This window comes from Pogona vitticeps, chromosome 2, assembly GCF_051106095.1.
Source record: "Pogona vitticeps strain Pit_001003342236 chromosome 2, PviZW2.1, whole genome shotgun sequence".
Taxonomy (NCBI): domain Eukaryota; kingdom Metazoa; phylum Chordata; class Lepidosauria; order Squamata; family Agamidae; genus Pogona; species Pogona vitticeps.
The window spans coordinates 32,730,236-32,747,543 of NC_135784.1; the positions used below are offsets into that span (position 1 = coordinate 32,730,236).

Genomic DNA, 17,308 nt, shown 5'->3' on the forward strand with positions numbered 1-17,308 from the left:
TGCAAAATACAGCGTAATTAATAGAGAACACAAATTGTGTTTCTTTTCCCGACAGTTGCCTGCCCAGCCGGCCTCCCCACCAGAAACGAGACCATCTTGAGGAGGCCCCCCGGGTGGTACAAAAAACAGCTCGTTCCATCTCAGGTTCCTCCCACACGCCAGTCTATTTGTCCGTAACCCAATATGGCGCTTCCCACTGGGTCTCTCAACTCGCTGTTTAGAGGACCAGGACTGTGCCTTTCAGAAAATCGATTCTCTTTCACGTTTGAAAATTCCAGAGGCGACCACGCTGCCTCCAAAGGGCCCGCTTCTAGGCGACGGAACACGCCAGATATATAAAATAAGAAACCTCACTGGACTCAGGAAGCCGCCATGTTGTACGTACGAAGGCTCAGAGTAGGGCGGCTTCTCTGTGCCGGACACGACTTCCGCTTCCGGTTGGGCTGGGGTTGGCGAAGGGGGGGTTGCCTTTGGACCTGAAGGTAAATAGAACCATTTTTTTGCTTCTCTGTCTGCCTTTGGTGGCGGGGATCTTCGGTAGAGAAATGGGAAAACAATGCCGGAGCGGACATGCCGGTGCAATCGGAGGAGAAGGCATAGCCTGGTGGGGGGGGCAGTGTGGTAGCCCACCGGGCGAGGGAGTGGCTGGTGGTGGTTGGTGGGGCTGGATTTTTAGACCACGGGCTCCTGGGGTGCAAATCCATGCCCAAGCCCGAAAACCCCCCTCGGGGTGGGCTCCAGCTGTCATGCGCTTCTAGCTTCTTGTTCTGGTTTATAAATTCTTCGTGATATCTTTCCAGAGGGGTGGCCATGTTAGTTTGGGTTTCTGAACAGATTGGTTATTATGACACGAGCTTTCCTGGACTAGAGTTCTTGCCATCCGATAAGCATAACAGATAGGCAGTAAATGGGGTTGCAGGGAGATGACATACAGAAACATACATATTTGTACTGTAATTTAATTACGGATATCTGGGGTGGGTGCAAAATAAACACGACTGCCTCCACAGAAACAGCAGTAGGTTTTACGGTTATTCAGAAGGGGATAACATATTGTCCACCTGGTTGTGGAATGTGTGGATATTCCAGTGTTTTTCGACCCCAGTTCCAGTCATCCCTTTTCTGTGGCTGTGCAGGCAAGGACCGATAGGAACTGTAGTGTAATAACATCTGTTGCACCTCAGAACATATTCTCCACCTGTGTGACTTACTCATCTTCAAGATACTACAAGGCTTTTTGTCTGGTATTCTATTGAGATTCTGCAAATTGGAAAATCCCGACAATAAAGTAACATGGGATCTCACCCCTTGCACAAGCACTGCTGTTGTGCAAACGAAGGTTGGTTTCCTTCATGGAGATCATCTTTTGCACAGTGGCAACAGTTGCACAAGCGGCATGACCCTGTGTGACTAGGTTGGTGGGACTTTCTGCTGAGCACAAACTCAATGGAATAGTGGCCTTTGTTTCCGGAATCTGTGGGATGAGATGGCTGTGTGGTAGCTAAACATGTAGGATGAAAATTTGCTTCATTCACTAATTATTAGTTTGGTTTGAAAATTGACACAAGATGAAAGGCACTAATGGCAGCTATTTATGTGGTAGCTGTAGTTAGTGCTTTGTGCAGCTTACTGATTAAAATTTGAGGTGAGTGCGAGGGGACAGAAGAAGGTGCTAGGAAGAAGATAGAAATCATGGTGCACAAGGGAAGCACAGTACAGTATATACGTAGATATTTAGGCTTGGCTTCAGAAGCAAATGAAGGCTGTGGGATTAGGTTGAAGGGTTCAGGCCAAAAAAAGCCCACAAAAAACTTCATGGAGGGTTCTGAGGAAAGAGAGGGAGTGTAGAGTCCTAAAGATGGTTGGGAAAAAAAATCAAGTCACATACAAGAAGGTGGGTTTTTGTCTTACAGTTTTTTTGTTCAGTAACCATTTGAACCAACCAGCCTGTGCAGTTTTGGTCTCACAATATCCATGCACAAAGAAAGAAGCACAGTGCATCATGGGACACCCACTGGTGGTTGCAGGAAATAACTTTGGTTTATTTCTTGGTAGTTAACAACAGAAAGGTGGGTGGGTGTGTTGGTAAATAAACTGTACAAATACGTTTTGCCATTGGTAAAGTGTAGTTGTCACATGGGCATTCAGAAGTTCAGAAATGTAGTGCTTCCATCTGGAAACCTGGAACGTGAGGATTTCTTGTTTTGTTCTTTGATTATTTAAGGTGGGAGGAAATCAAAATTAGGCAAGGACAATTTGTTAGCTATTTAAGCATGATTAGAAATGGCCATTTCCAAAACATACATATACATACCTATATATGGCCCTGTCTGGAGTCATTCCAGTGCTCAAGTGTGTTACTTGTGCTGATGCTGTTTGCTGTAATGTTTGATGCAGCACCGTTGAGTATGCTTGCTAAGACTGATGAGAACTCTAGTTCATCAACACCTGGAGGCCTGCATTTTGCTTATTCCTGACCTTCCACCAAACTATTTGTAGTTGTAACAGTGACTGACTTGCACTACAAGGTCAGAAACCGTTTGGTTTTTAGATTTCTGAGAACTCTGATGGGTGATCCATAACTAAAACCATTTGCTGGAAAAAAAATCTTCTTGTAATACACAGAAGAAAAATTCAAAGTAGGCTTGGTGGAAGATTTGTGTATTTGTGCATTTTTATCAGTTTCTCAGCTATCACAATTCCATTTTCAGGAACTAAAGCTGTATAAGATTGGAAAAAAGTGCTTTCACTTTTTCATTACATTTCTGTGTTTCCCAGTAGATGTGGTTCTCTTGGCGGTTCAGAAAATAAAATCAAAACACATAAAATAAAGAAGCATAAAATAAAGAAGCATAATGAAATATAATAAACTGTAACATTAAAAAAAGGTTATCCAGGCTTCAGGTTTCAGTGCTTGCCAACACATGGATTCCAAATGCAGGATTGAGTTAGATTGCCAAAGCGTTACAGACATTTTGCTGATGACAACTGTATTTCTTCTTTCACACTGGTTTCCAGGGAAACGGATGTGCTTGGAATTTGTTTTAATTCAGTTGTGTCATAATAGTACAGTTTGTTTATTTGTATGTTAATATTAAAATTTTTCTTGGTTTTACATAATTTTTCTTAAATTATGTGAGTCACTCTGTGTCTCATTGTGGGGCAAAGTTTGGACACAACTCAGTTTGATCAATAAATAGGCCATTACTGCAGAGTTATTGGCAGTTTTTTTTAAAAAAAAGCTTCTTAGTTTTTAACATCTTCTATTTTTGTTTTCTTCCTTAGCTGTGTCTATGTGTGCTTCCTTCAGTTCCTTGGTCTTTGCTGCTAGATGCTGCATTGAAGAAGCGTCTTAAGGGTGGGCCACGGGAGAGGGGGTGGAGGATATGCCTGGTGGGGAATTTTCTCCACCCCCTCCATGCGTGCATACCTGCTGTATGTGCCAACTAGGGAATTTCTAGGGCCAGAGCTCCACAGTTTTCCGAAGGCATTCAGTTAATCTGACACTCCAAAGGTGCATCATTGCTCTCTAGCTTGCAGCAGTAAATTCTGCCACATTCATTCTCCGCATGTGCCAGATGCATCTCAGTGAAAGGAGAAGCCTCATGCTGGCTCTCTGCAAATGGGCCTGTTAAAATGGTGCCTGTTCTTTTGTGAGAAGGCCAGCCCACCCACACAGGGAGCCTGAGGATTGCAGAGGGGCTGACGAAGCCTGAGATGGAGGGTTCCGACCAGCGGTTGGTGCTGGGCATGAACATGGGGGATGGGCGACAGACACCTCCCGGGGAGCTGCGGACACCCACAGAAGAGAGAGAAGAACAGAGGACCTCTGGGTCTGAAGCCCTCTGTGATGGTGGTGGAGATGCCAAAAGCCCCCCCAAAAAGGAGGAGGAGGAAGAAGAGGAAGAACTTGATCCTCGCATCCAGGTGAGAGAAAGCAAGAACCAAATCCAATTTTAGCTATGTTTTCCAGGATGGCATTCCAGTGATGGGCAGGTCAAAAGGCAAAATGGTATGATCAAATATCTCAACATGTCCCCTGTTGCTTAGCCTCAAAAGATGCATTTCAGTCCTTTAGTACTACAGGGGTGTAGTGTGGGATGGAATAACCATTCTAAGCCTAGGAAACCAGCAATGATGGTGCTTTAGGTAGTCCAAAGGATTGGCTCAGCATACCAAGGCATTTGGATTCGGCCGCAAATCCTGAAATCCTCCTCTGAGCTAAATTCTTATTTCTAGCAGGCACCTGAATGGCAGACCTATGAGACATTCTGCATCCCCATAACTGTACCATGTAAATGCCTTGCTGGGTTCCATTCTAGCGGCGTATACAAAATTCAAACTGGTTGGTCTATATTATTACCAGGGAAACCGTTAGGAGTTGGCAACCAAAATAGGATGACCCTGCTAGATTGTTATTGGTTTTGTTTTCAAGAATTTCAGTTGCCAGTCTTTGTTCTAGAAAATGTAAAATGTATTCAATCAGAAGTCAGCAATATTAGATTGATTCCAGCATCTCCAAGTTTTGGCCAGTCATCTTGGCCAGCCCCAAACTGTATAGTGGCCAGAATTAAGCTTTGCCTGTCAGAAACAATCCAGCACACTCTTAACTTATAAAATGCACTGAAAGCAAGGGCCATGAATTTGCCTCCTTCTTGTTACATGCTCATCCAAACCAGAGTCTTGAATGCTACCCTTGAAAATTCCTTGAAAGAAATTTTCTATCACTATGTCAAATAGTGATAGAAAAAAGCCAAATGATGACAGATGACACTTGGACCAGAGAGATTTTCTTCACAATTGAGATGCAGATTTCAGTGTGGCCCCACCAACTGCTACCTCTTCCTCCCTATGACTACTGCATGGAACAGAAAGGATCGTGTTCTTGGAGAGAGGAACATAAACTTAGAAACCTGTTTCTATTTAGAGACCTGTGGCTTTGGATCCATATATTCAGTGGGCAGAATTGGGGGCCTGGCTGTATCGCACCTCATCCGTCTCTGTGTTCGTCTTTCATCCTTAGTTCTTACTAACAAGCCAAAGTAGAAAACATCTTTTGAAGACTTGTATCTGTTTTAGCAGTATGGAGTACATCTGTATGTAGTTCCCCACCTCTTCCTCCCAATGAGAAATAGGGTTGGTTTGTTTCTTTGTGTATATGTAAACATTCGTACACCCACTCTCCCTGCATGGGAGTTGACTGAGATAGGGTTGAGGTCCTTGGGGATGAATGTGCAGTACATGCCACACAGTACCAAGCCCTTTGAGGAAGAACATTGCATCAGTGCCTCTTCTTGAGCCTTGCCCTCTTATCTCTCTGACCCAGGAGGAGCTGGAGCACCTCAATCAGGCCAATGAGGAAATAAATCGGGTGGAGTTGCAGTTGGATGTGAGTAAGGCAACATTTCCAAAACTCTCTGGACGTCTGCTCCCCTTTTGAATGCATCCTGTCTTCCATCCCTTCCCTACCAATAGTCAGCTTTCTGTTTGATAAGCTACTGTGTATGTGTTAATATCCAGGAAGGTTAGGGGTCTGTTTGTTTTTATCAAACTATAACTGCCAGAGTCCTCCAATTGGCCATATGGATTGTGGGGTTGTGGGAGCTGTAGTCCAAAATATGTAGCTTTTTGCATCTGTTTGTGTGCATATGCGTGTACACAGGCTTGTATGCCTGGAGTTGTATGAAAAGCTGCTTTATACACTGCTTCCCTTGCCACCCACAGTGCAGCAAGAGTGATTTGGAGAAGGAAGCAGTGATTATTGTGCCAGGTTTACTCTGCTTGAACATATAGCTCAGTGATCCCTGGCCCCACTTCCATCCACTTAAGCTGGGTTTGATGATGTTGTTATTCCTCCCGCTCCCTGACCAGTGGCCAGCTCTAACTCAGAGGACTAGCAGCAAAGGCCATGGAAGGACTAGCTCAGGGGTGTAGAAAGTGCACCCTTCTAGGTTTTATCAGACCTCCAGTCCCATCAGCCTTCACCACTGGTTGCAATAGCTGAGACTAATGGGAGCTGCAATTCAACAATATCTGGAGGGCCACAGATGTCCCACTGCTGACCTAAGGAAAAACACAACCACTGATATGCATACATCCTGTCCCTGTTTACTAAGACATTAATCCCATTGAGCTCAATTAGTCCTGTAAGTCATGCTGTTCTTCCCACAATTTGGATTATAACAGTGATGGAGGCCCCCACTCTGCACCCCATCGGATGGTGATTGAAAGATATTTCATATTTAACTTACACTTATTTGCTGCTTTAGTAACACAAAGTGCTTAATTTATAGCTTAATTAGCATACGAAATTGTAGGGTTCGTTCTCAGCATGGTATTTCATTTGTGGAGCCAGAGATCGTCCCATTAAAATAAACAACATTTATGATCGCGCAGGGAAGCACCCATAAGTGTAACGAAGAGTCCAGCTGCTTGGATAATGAATCATCGTGCAAGCATAAGGGACAAAGAGGATTCAGCCCTGACAAGTTTTAACCTGCATCAGCTTTTGTGGACTGTATCCTGATTCTTTAGATGTGTCTGAAGCAGTGGGCTATAGCCCATTAAAGCTTCGGTCAAAGAAACTTGTTAGTTTTTAAGATGCCACCTGCGACAGACTAACACAGCTGCTCCTTTGATGTCAACAGGAAGCCCGCACCACATACCGGAGGATCTTGTCAGAATCTGCCAGGAAGCTCAATGCCCAGGGCTCTCAGCTGGGGAATTGCATTGAGAAAGCGCGCCCATATTACGAGGCCAGGCGTTTGGCCAAGGAGGTAGATGTGCTGATGTGCCCTTGTTTTCACTGTGTTGTATTTCCAAGATTCTTGCTGCCTTTGGCTGTTTTAGAGTAAGAAACTTTAAAGAAAGGATGAGTCCAGTGCAACTACAGGGCAGCTCTCCAGATAAATCTCTTTCAGATCCCCTGAACAGATAATAGGGTTTAAGTTGGGTTTTACCTTTTTTTTTAAAAAAGCGTATTTTTAAAAATTTTCTTTCTGTGTATCTGTGTTTGTTTATTTTGTAGCCACCCAGAGTAGTGGCTTGCCACTAGATGGGTGGAGTATAAGTTCCATCAATCAATCAATCAATCAATCAATCAATCAATCAATCAATCAATCAATCAATCAATCAATCAATCAATCAATCAATCAATAGGGAAAAAAGCAAAAAAGTGCTGATAATATGCCACCCCAAAGTGCTTAAAGCACTGTGTGGCAGTTTATAATTTAATTATGCAGCCTACACATTGCCCCCCCTCCCTTCCATGAGCAGATTTTTCTCTAAGAAGCCTCTGGAGCAATACACTTTGCCTTTTGAATATAATCTTTGGAGGGTTGGGGGACCGGGCCTTTTCTAAAGAAAGCAGAAGTGACTGTTTCCTGGCCTAACAAAGTCAGAAATCCAGGGGAGATTACATCTAGAGAATAAATCAAAGTGCCCAGGAGCTTCTCAATTTGGACACAAAATAAAGGCCAGGTCCAAAGGGGTTGGAAGTGGGGAGCTGCTCTCTAGATGAGAACACAAATAGGACTCTTGATCCTCAGAGATTTCCACTGTTGCTTTAAAGGGTCAAAGCTAAGTTTCAGGATTATTCTGGACTCATTGTGTAGTAGATTTAAAAAGTAGGTTGTGGAAGAACTCCACTTACAAAGAGTTTCGTTAAGGATTCCCGTCTCTGCTTCTCACTGCAATGAGCACCTCACTTTTTATCAAGCAGAGTCCCCCAGCCTTTCTGCTGGACTTTGAGGGGGACAAAGGTGTTGCTTCCATGGGCAATTGGCCCTGTGACTAACACCCACCTAAGTCTTGAGAAAAGAAGAGTGAGGGGAGATAGGAGAGCCCTTTTCAAATACTTGAAATGTAGTCATAGAGAGCAGGGGCAGGATCTGTTCTCATTCCTCCCAGAGTACAGGACACGTAACAATCGGCTCAAGCGACAAGAAGCCAGATTTAGGCTTTTCCCAGATCAGGGGAAAAATGTAATTGTCAGAGCAGTATGACAATGGAACCAATTACCACAGCAGGGGTCGAGCGCTCCAGTTTTCAAGAGAAAATTGGTTAACCCTGTATCAGGCCTGCTTTGATTTTGATTCCTGCCTTGAGCAGAGGGTTGGACGCGATGGCCTGATAGACCCCTTCCAACTCCATCATTTTATGATTCTGTGCCCTAGCCCCACCCTCTTTTGCACCTGGGTTTCAACACTGGGACTTTAGGGTTCTAGTAAATGGGGAAAATAACTCCCATGCCCAGAATTTGCCCACTCCTGTACCAACACTTCAGGTAGCGTGTATATGAGAAAGACATGGAGAGGAAGTGGATAGAACCACGTGGACAACATAAACCATTCCGAGGTGTTTTCCTGCTGCCCTCATCCACCCCACTGCACATACTGGTGAAATGCACCAATAAATCATGAAACCCTCTTGAAAATAAGCATTTCCTGCTTGCTTTAAAATAGCTTTTTTTTCCAGTTTGCCTCTAAATTGTGGTGGCATGGCATTAGCAGGCATACAACCCATGGCAAGTTGAAGGCAGGGAGGAAATTCTGTTCAAGAGATGTATTAAACTTGCACACACTGGGTTAAAAGGACACTCTTGTGCAGAATTATGCCCCTGGTGCCTCCTCCCAGGTCTGCGTAGGGATATTAATAATCTTTTTGTGGCATTGACACCATCTTCCTTTCCCTCCCATCACGGCAGGCACAGCAGGAGACCCAGAAAGCTGCACTTCGGTATGAACGGGCAGTGAGCATGCACAATGCGGCTCGTGAGATGGTTTTTGTGGCTGAGCAGGGAGTCATGGCAGACAAGAACCGGCTAGATCCCACGTGGCAAGAGATGCTCAATCATGCAACGTGCAAGGTCGCTACCCATCTTAGGAGAGGATCCAGCCGTACCTTCTGGCCTTCTCTTCCTATCTCTTTGTGATCAGGATAGGGACTGCAGCCCCCATAATCTATTATCATTAAATGTCTCGAGTAGAGATGTTTGGATTTGTAGTCTAAAAACTTCTGTAGGAAGTTTTTTGAAAATCAAAGCAATGCACATTTTCATTTGTCTCACATTTGAGGATGATGAACTGCAGCCTAATTTGAGTTTTCTTTTTCTGAGGCAATCTTGACAAGGGAAGAAAGCAGGAATAATACCATTCTCTCCTCAAAGATGGAAATTAACACAAATAACCTTTTAACATATATTGCATATAATGGTTACAGCTGTTGCTTTGTGGCATGAATGAGAAGCATCAGATTCAGAACTTTTTTGACAATCACCTAGTCATTCTGTGGTTGCTCTGTTTGTCTATGTATCTCTATGTGCTTTCTTTCTTAAAGGAAAGATAATTACTTTGTGCACAGGCCATTTGAGCAATCTGTGGAATGGTTGTCGTGGGTTTTTCGGGCTTGTTGGCCGTGTTCTGAAGGTTGTTCTTCCTAACCTTTCTCCAGTCTCTGATGCTGGCACCTTCAGAGTGCTGTCCTCTGAAGATGCCGGCCACAGAGACTGGCACAAGACGTTAGGAAGAACAACCTTCAGAAGATGGCCAAAGAGTCCGAAAAACCCACAATAACCATTAGATCCCGGCCATGAAAGCCTTCACAAATATATTAACCTGTGGAACACTCATCAGGAAAAAAAAAGATAGCTGGAGGCATGGAGTCTTGAGGCTTGAAGGTTCCTTGTCAAAGTATCTCATCAAGTAGAAACAGGCTTGATTGCTGGTAATGAAGAACGTAGTCGTTCTTTAAACCCTTATTGAGAAAATAGGGGTGTTTGGTGATGAAAGGCAGGTTGTCTCTAGGTCAGGTTAGGAAAACTGAGAGATGGGCCCTTACTGGCTCTTGGGGAGAAAAGTTATCCTGGTTTTGATCTCTTTTCTTCCTTGCTGCACAGGTGAATGAAGCTGAGGAGGAGCGGCTGCGCAGCGAGAGGGAGCATCAGCGTGTTACTCAGCTGTGCCAGCAGGCTGAGGCAAAAGTCCAGTCCCTACAAAAGTCCTTGAAGCGTGTCATCGTGAAGAGCAAGCCTTACTTTGAACTGAAAGCTCAGTTCAACCAAATCCTTGAGGTGAGACCTCCAACCCAATCCAAATTCTCACGTCTCACCGTGCCCCTCTCTGCAGCCTGTGGGAACCTCGTCTGGTGAATGAGGGGCTGAAATTTGGAAGTTGGACCCATGCCCATTCCCCCTTTATTGCTGGGACTGAAGGGACACAAATTACAGCCAAAACGCCATCTAACATTTTCTAAATACTGTACAGAACCAGAAGTTGGAAAAGATTTAAATTTTTTTGCATCAGAACTTGCAGATTCTTTCAGCGCTCAAGGCCGTGCTGGCTGGAGGATTCTGGGAGATAGTGTTTTTTAAAAAAGACTTTTCTGTTCTGTGCCTACCTCTATGCTTCTTACTTGGCAGAAGGTTGTATAATATTCTGTGGGAAGTAATTCCGTAGATTTCTAAGTGTGAACTTTTTTTTTTTTTTTAAAAAGCACAGTTAAAATAACAGGAACAGCAACACATCTGAGCTATGGTTGGCTTTATGCTGATTGATTATCTGACAGCCTCAATATATCTATTCTGTAAAATAGGAGCATTGGACCACTGTTTTTGTTCACCTACTGGCCAGTTTTAGAGACGCGTTTTAGAGCTCCTGTTGATTTTTTGTGGGAACGGAAAACTCAGTCCAGCTTCCTGGGATCCTTATCTTGTACTCTGGAAGTTCCTTTTTTGGGGGGTGGGTTCTAGCATTCTTTCAGTTTGGACCTATTCTAAAAGGTTCAAATGCCACTTGTAAGATGATGTTACCTGTAGTAAGAGCTTGAAGCTTAAAATAGGTTCGTAGTTTTGGTCCCAACCGTCTCCCCCACATCCACTTGTGAGAATGAATTTAAATAATGTAAATAAATGAATGGAATTATTCAGAACTTCCCTGAAACTGAGTTTGGCTCTTGGGCTAAAAGGGTCCCTCACACTTGCTTTGTGGCACCTCACATGTAGATTCACATATAGTGAGGTTTGTGAGGTGCATATTTTAGAGATACATTGAATTTTTTTTCTTGTTTTAAGGGTCTCTTTTCTAAAGAGCATTTTAAGGCATTTTTGAAGGAATGTAGGTATTTCACAGGAATTTTCTGGCTTTATGCATTTCTCTTATCAATCCAAAGTGGCAAGGGATATCTTCTGTGGTTTCGCCTTTCTGTAAATACTTTCCACAGACAGACAACTAAACCACTGCGCTTAGCCAACAATGACAACACAACTCATTAGTAACAAACTGCTTGCACCATACAAGCAAACTGGCTGGTGAGAAGTAAAGACCAATGCTCTGTGTGTGTGTGTGTGTGTGTGTGTGTGTGTGTGTGTGTGTGTGTGTGTGTGTGTGTGTGTGTGTGTGTGTGTGTGTGTGCGTGCGTGCGTGCGTGCGTGCGTGCGTGCGTGCAATCTAGTGGGAAATCCAGAACAGAGTTTTGCTTATCCTTGCTCTGTGAACAACCACCATAGTTATCTCTTGCCTCTCCTCTGCTGTGTTGTCTAGGAGCACAAGGCCAGGGTAACATCCCTGGAGCAGCAGGTTGCCCAGGCGAAGATGCGCTACTCCGTGGCTTTGCGGAACCTGGAGCAGATCAGTGAGCAGATCCATGCCCGGCGTCTCCAGCGTCTAGTTGGACGGCGGGCTTCCCCAGTGGGTGCTGAAGCCAGCCCGATTTTGCTGTACGGCAATATGGCCCTACCTCCTGAACCAGCCACCTCTTCTGACACCCTCTCAGTGCTCAGCTTCCAGACCATTGCCTCTGACCTACAGAAATTCGACTCGGTGGAGCACCTTCTGGGCCTGTCCGACGCTGCCAGTCTCAACAGTGATGAGCTTGAAGAGCGGGAACAGCGCCGCAGTGCTCAGCCTCACCCTTTCAAACACCACCGTAGCATCAGCCTTTGACCTCCCTCTCCCCATATGTCCCCTGCTCCAGAACCCCATGCTCTGTTTAAGGTGGGGTGGGCCATGTGCAGCTCTCCAGAGATTGTGCTGGACTGGGGTTTCTAGCATCCCTCAGTAGTGGTTACCTTGCAGATGAATGCTTGGGTTTGCAGTCTGGTGTTTTGAGAGTGGTAGTTTGCCTACTGCTACTTGAAGTCCTGTCCTTAAAGAGAATGGGGAGGTAGCCAGAATCTTGGAGGTGCAAAATGTAGTTGCCAAAGGAGGCAACGTTTTGAGTGCATGGTTTATATAGTGATGCTGGGCCTTGCCTGTGTGAAACGTTGCCTATGAGTGGATGATTCCTCCCCTATCCCCTTGAGCAGCCTTTGGTGTCACCCAGACGTCTTGCCTTATGAACACCGTGGGCTCATCTGGACCCCAGTTGCTTGGAGACTGGCATTTTGGTTCCACTCTTCTAGCTCCAGCAGCCTGCCCTACCCACCGGCCCCAGCATGCACCTGTTTGCTGGGAGCACTGCATGCTGGAAGTATTTCTGCAACCCAGTACATTTTATCTGAACCTGTTGGATCAATGGAGAGAAAGGTGAAATGGTGAGGGGAGAGACGCTGCTGTTTTTACAATGACTATTTTCTGTTGGGTTGGATGATGAGGAACACAGGTGGGCTGCAACAGGAAGTGCCACTGTACAGATGTGCCACTGCACCTGTAACTGCATTCCAGAAAGCCTCCTTGCTCCATTTACATCACATTGCTGGCTCCCATGAGCCATACGATATGGCCTTTTTGGAACGATATGGCCTTTTTGGAACGATATGGCCTTTTTGGAACAGAACTCTAGCACCCCCTCCAGGGCCATTTTGACACACTACAAGAGGCATGCCGTTTTGTCCCTTCCTAGCAAAGATTCTCTACTACATATCATAGCAGCTGCCAAGCTCTTTATAGCTTCTTCAAGATGGTGACCTATATTCTTGGTTCAGTGCAAAAGCTGGGGCGAGACTGGCATTCTGAGGTTGCATTTCAAACACTAAGAGGTGAGAAAAGAGCAGAGCGAGAGGCTTGTTCTGTTGGGATGACCCTCCCTACCCACCCCACCTCCTGGTCTCACCTTCTTGCCACATCCCAATTTGCCATGCTGACTTCCCCCGGATGTTATTTGCACTAAGAAGTGGCAAAAGGTGGGGCCAGGAAATCACTTTTTCTCCTCCCAGCAATCTCTCTGAGCCCGTTTCTCCCAGCTTTCTGGGGAGGGTGGCAATTTCCACCTCTGAAAACAGGTTTGCTGGTTACTGGCTGTGATGAGAACCAGTTGCTGGTTTGAGGCAGCCTGATAGCAACTCTGTATGTGTGTCTGTGTGTGTTCATATGACTGGCTTCTGCTGTGTATTTTATTTAAAGTAAAGTTTATGCCCTATTGAGAGTTGTTCTCAATCTTCCGCTTCTCTTGCTTGTTTTTTTTGTCATGCATATCAGAAAAATGGTTTTTCATCTCCTCAAGGCATGGATCAGAAAGTGAATACGAGGGCCCTCCCATTAATTTTGACAGGGAAGGCCTTATTAGGCCTTTGTTAGCCCTAATATAGTTACAGGCCAAGTTGATTCTGATTTATACTTAATACCTTCCAGAGTTTTCTAGGTGTAAATTACTCAGAATTATGTAGTTTACCAAGTCCCTCCTTCTGGTGGTGCTCTGTAAGGGTACAGTTTGCCCAAGCTCGCCCAGGTGGCAGGCCACACAGCCCCCTCCACCACACTCTCCACAGGTACCCTTGCTGGCCCTTCTCCTGGAAGGCACAGTGAGGGATTTGTGAGCTCTACCAGCTCCCTTCGTTAATCCTAGGTTAGTTTCTTTTTCACATCTGCTGTATGGACTACTAGCTGAAGAAAGAAAGCTAGCCATCCTTCACGTAGAACACATGGAGGTTCCTACAGGAATAGGAAGTGCAGTGCTTTCGAGCTAGCATGTCTTCACCTTTCCTTTCCCCCAGCTGGTACTTCACCAGGGACTTGCGTTTGTGGAACTTTCTTATCCATCCTATTGGTGTTGGTTTTGTATACATCAGGGTAGAAACCAGGTGGCTCAAGAGCTGGAAGCCGCCTCCTAAGGCTTTGTTTTTGCACTCCCAAGATCTAAAATCAGTTCACCCCAGCCAACTCTGCCAAAGAGATGAGGGAATTCCACCTCCAAGGGTGCAGTTCTCTCCTGAAAAAAGACTTGTCCTGCACCTTTATAAATATTATTTTATATAACTGATTTTTCCCCTCAAACCCCATAAGTGTTGTGTGGTTTTTGTGATTTTTTTGGAAATGAGGCATGACCTTTCATTCAGTTAATTTTCACATGGGTAGTCTTGCTGCCTCTTGGCAAGGTCTTAGGGTCAGAAAATATGTCCCAGAGCTTGCCAGCCTGGTATATATAAGTAATGACATTTGAGAGCAGACCCATTAGAAGTCATTGCAAGTCAATCCATTTTATATTTTTAATTTGCCTTCTGAATAGTCACTAGAACCTTTATGTGAATCCAGAACTTGATTGGAGGTGCCATAAAACAGAAGCAGGCATAAAGATAGATTAGTGATCTGCATCTGATTGGCAACAATTCCTCTTTCTTAACTGTTAAACTATGGGCACAACAAAATTACTTTTCCCACCCTAAATTATACTACTGAAAAGAAATCTTGCAACAAGATGATGGAATGAGTGGATTTCTGTGCACATAGATTGTAACTTTTGTTTGGTTCTGGTACTTAAGATAAAATCCTGGATCAGAATTCTTTAATTCTAGATGTTAATGTTTTACAACAAACTGAAGCTGATGGAGCTTGAGTTCCTAAAAGAACAAGAAAGTAAGCCCCAGAAGCCTGAGGTTGGGCCATCTCTGCTAAACGTTAGTGGCAGATTACATGCTTTACATATGAAGTTTGCCAAGTTCAATGGTTGTTCTGGGTTTTTCGGGCTCTTTGGCCGTGTTCTGAAGGTTCTTCCTGACGTTTCGCCAGTCTCTGTGGTCGGCATCTTCAGAGGACAGCAACTTGTACTCTGGTGTGCCTCTGCAGCGTAGTAGAAATGTTAAGGAACATAGTAGGTGTGCTCTTTTGCTTCGGAGTGTTTCCAGTCTCCGGGTCTGTCTGACTGTTTTCTCCACGTAGAGGCGTTCAGTATACAGGTTGCTATCCTCTGAAGATGCCGGCCACAGAGACTGGCGAAACATCAGGAAGAACAACCTTCAGAACACAGCCAAAGAGCCCAAAAAACCCAGAACAACCATTAGATCCCGGCCATGAAAGCCTTCACGAATATATTGCCAAGTTCAGATGCCAATTTTCTCCAGTCTGGAAAAATAATCAGATAAGAGGTGATAAGAGTTAACTCTGATTTAGACTGAAGAGAAATGAAAAGTAGCTCGAACTACATACAGTACTTTCAAGGTACAGTATCAAGGGTGGTGAGGGTATTAAAGGGAGATTATGTCAGTTCACAAAATATGCTTGGTTTCCCAGAGGTGTATTTCTTTGGCACATCTCTGGTAGATAACACCTATTAATGTCACATACATTTTTACTTAGTAAAGGTTCCCCTTGACGTTTAGTCCAGTTGTGTCCGACTCCAGGGCTCATCCCCATTTCTAAGCCATAGAGCCAGCGTTTGTCCGAAGACAGTTTCCGTGGTCACGTGGCCAGCGTGACTAAACACGGAACGCTGTTACCTTTCCACCGAGGTGGTACCTATTTACCTACTGTATTTTTACATGCTTTTGAACTGCTAGATTGACAGGAGCTCACTCTGTCACGTAGATTCAATCTTATGACTGCTGGTCTTCTGACCCTGCAGCACAGAGGCTTCTGTGGTTTAACCCACAGCGCCACCACGACCACATTTTTACTTACATAAATTCAATTTTAATATGTTAATGATAACTCTGTTTGAAAGTTTTCACACATAATTTGGCTGTGCCACTGCTTTGCCCCCCCCCCCCGGGGGATTCTTATTACTGGGACATCCAAGAATTCATCCAGATACATAAACCTTCAGGGGCAAACTACCATATTTTTCCATTTATAAGATGACCCAATGTATAAGATGACCGACCACCCCCTTTTCTAACCCCACATTAGAAAAAGCAGGGATCAAAGGGCTTCCTTTTTGCTGAGCCCCGTGCCTTGGCAAAAGGCAAGGAAAGTGGCGGTCAAAGTAACTGCAAAAGGCAGCAGTAAAGAACTGCCTTCCATGTATAAAACGATCCTCATTTTTTTCCTCAAATTATTTAAGGGGAAAGTGTTGTTTTATACAATGAAAAATACAGTATCTTGAGAGGCAGCCGGCTCCAACAGGCCACCTGTCTCTATGCATGTCCCAGCCTCTCAGCTGGGGACATGTAGGCTGCCTAAAAAATAGTAAATATCAATTTATCATTTTATTTCTTAGGCAGCTGGCCAGTCAGCCTCCAGGCTGCCTCTGCACATAGAATCATAGAAAAGCGAAATTGGAAGGGGCCTACAAGACCATCAAGTCCACATGCGCAGAGGCTGCCAGCCTGTGGGAGCCAGCTGCCTCTCAAAATGGCGGCAGCAGAAGAGGCAATGGGAGCAGTGGGAAGAGGGCGGCTGTGTGGACAGGGAGTTTGGACAAGCTTCATTGGGCCGTCTAAAAAATTCCAGAACAGTCAAACCGATTTGTGGTGTAGTGCTTTTTTTGTTTTTTGAAAATTTAGTAAATTTGTGTTTTGTTGGCTTCTATGAACTGTGAACCAAGACAAACCACCATTTTGGTGATTCATGCCCCTTTCTAGCTATGATGAAAGCTGAAGGTGGGAGCAGAAACTCCAATTGTACTTTTTAGACACTTAAAGTCAGCACTCAATTACAAGAGATGCACTCAGTCTAAAAGTTTGTGTCTGGCCTTTGGGGAAGAGCAGTATCTTTGTAGGGTAGGGAAAAAACTGCTTTTAGAAAACTCTTCACACAGTCCACACAACAAGGTGTTTAGCCGCCCAGAGTAGTCCACACAACAAGGTGCTGCTGCCCAGAGTAGACTTGCGTCTAGATGGGCGGGGTACAGTATACATCAAACAAACAAACAAACAAACAAAGTACTGAAGGTCTAAATGGACTTCTAATGTTTTCCTGACTTATCCCGAGGAAAAAATTATAATTAGATGTACAAATTTGCATTTCAAACCTGCATACAAATATTGTTCAACCAAGAAAATGGCTTTTCTAAGATAATCCAGCCCAAAAGCAAAGAAGCATATGCAAGAAAATCTATCCAGCTATATAAGCTATTCTCAATATAGAAGACACATTCGAGTTTGCATTGTTAGACTGCCATTTCCTTTTCTATTTCTTCACATTTCATTAAAACTGAGATC

General features: G+C 44.5%; 1 protein-coding gene across 1 annotated transcript; it reads left to right on the forward strand.

The window, feature by feature from the left end:
- Positions 1-347: 347 nt before the first annotated feature.
- Positions 348-13,359, forward strand: LOC110088050 (SH3 domain-binding protein 5-like). Its single transcript, XM_020810104.3, has 7 exons — positions 348-482; positions 3,286-3,927; positions 5,327-5,389; positions 6,648-6,776; positions 8,705-8,866; positions 9,896-10,069; positions 11,538-13,359. The coding sequence occupies exons 2-7, from the start codon at positions 3,718-3,720 to the stop codon at positions 11,937-11,939; spliced, it is 1,140 nt and encodes a 379-aa protein (XP_020665763.2). The 5' UTR covers positions 348-482; positions 3,286-3,717; the 3' UTR covers positions 11,940-13,359.
- Positions 13,360-17,308: the final 3,949 nt, after the last annotated feature.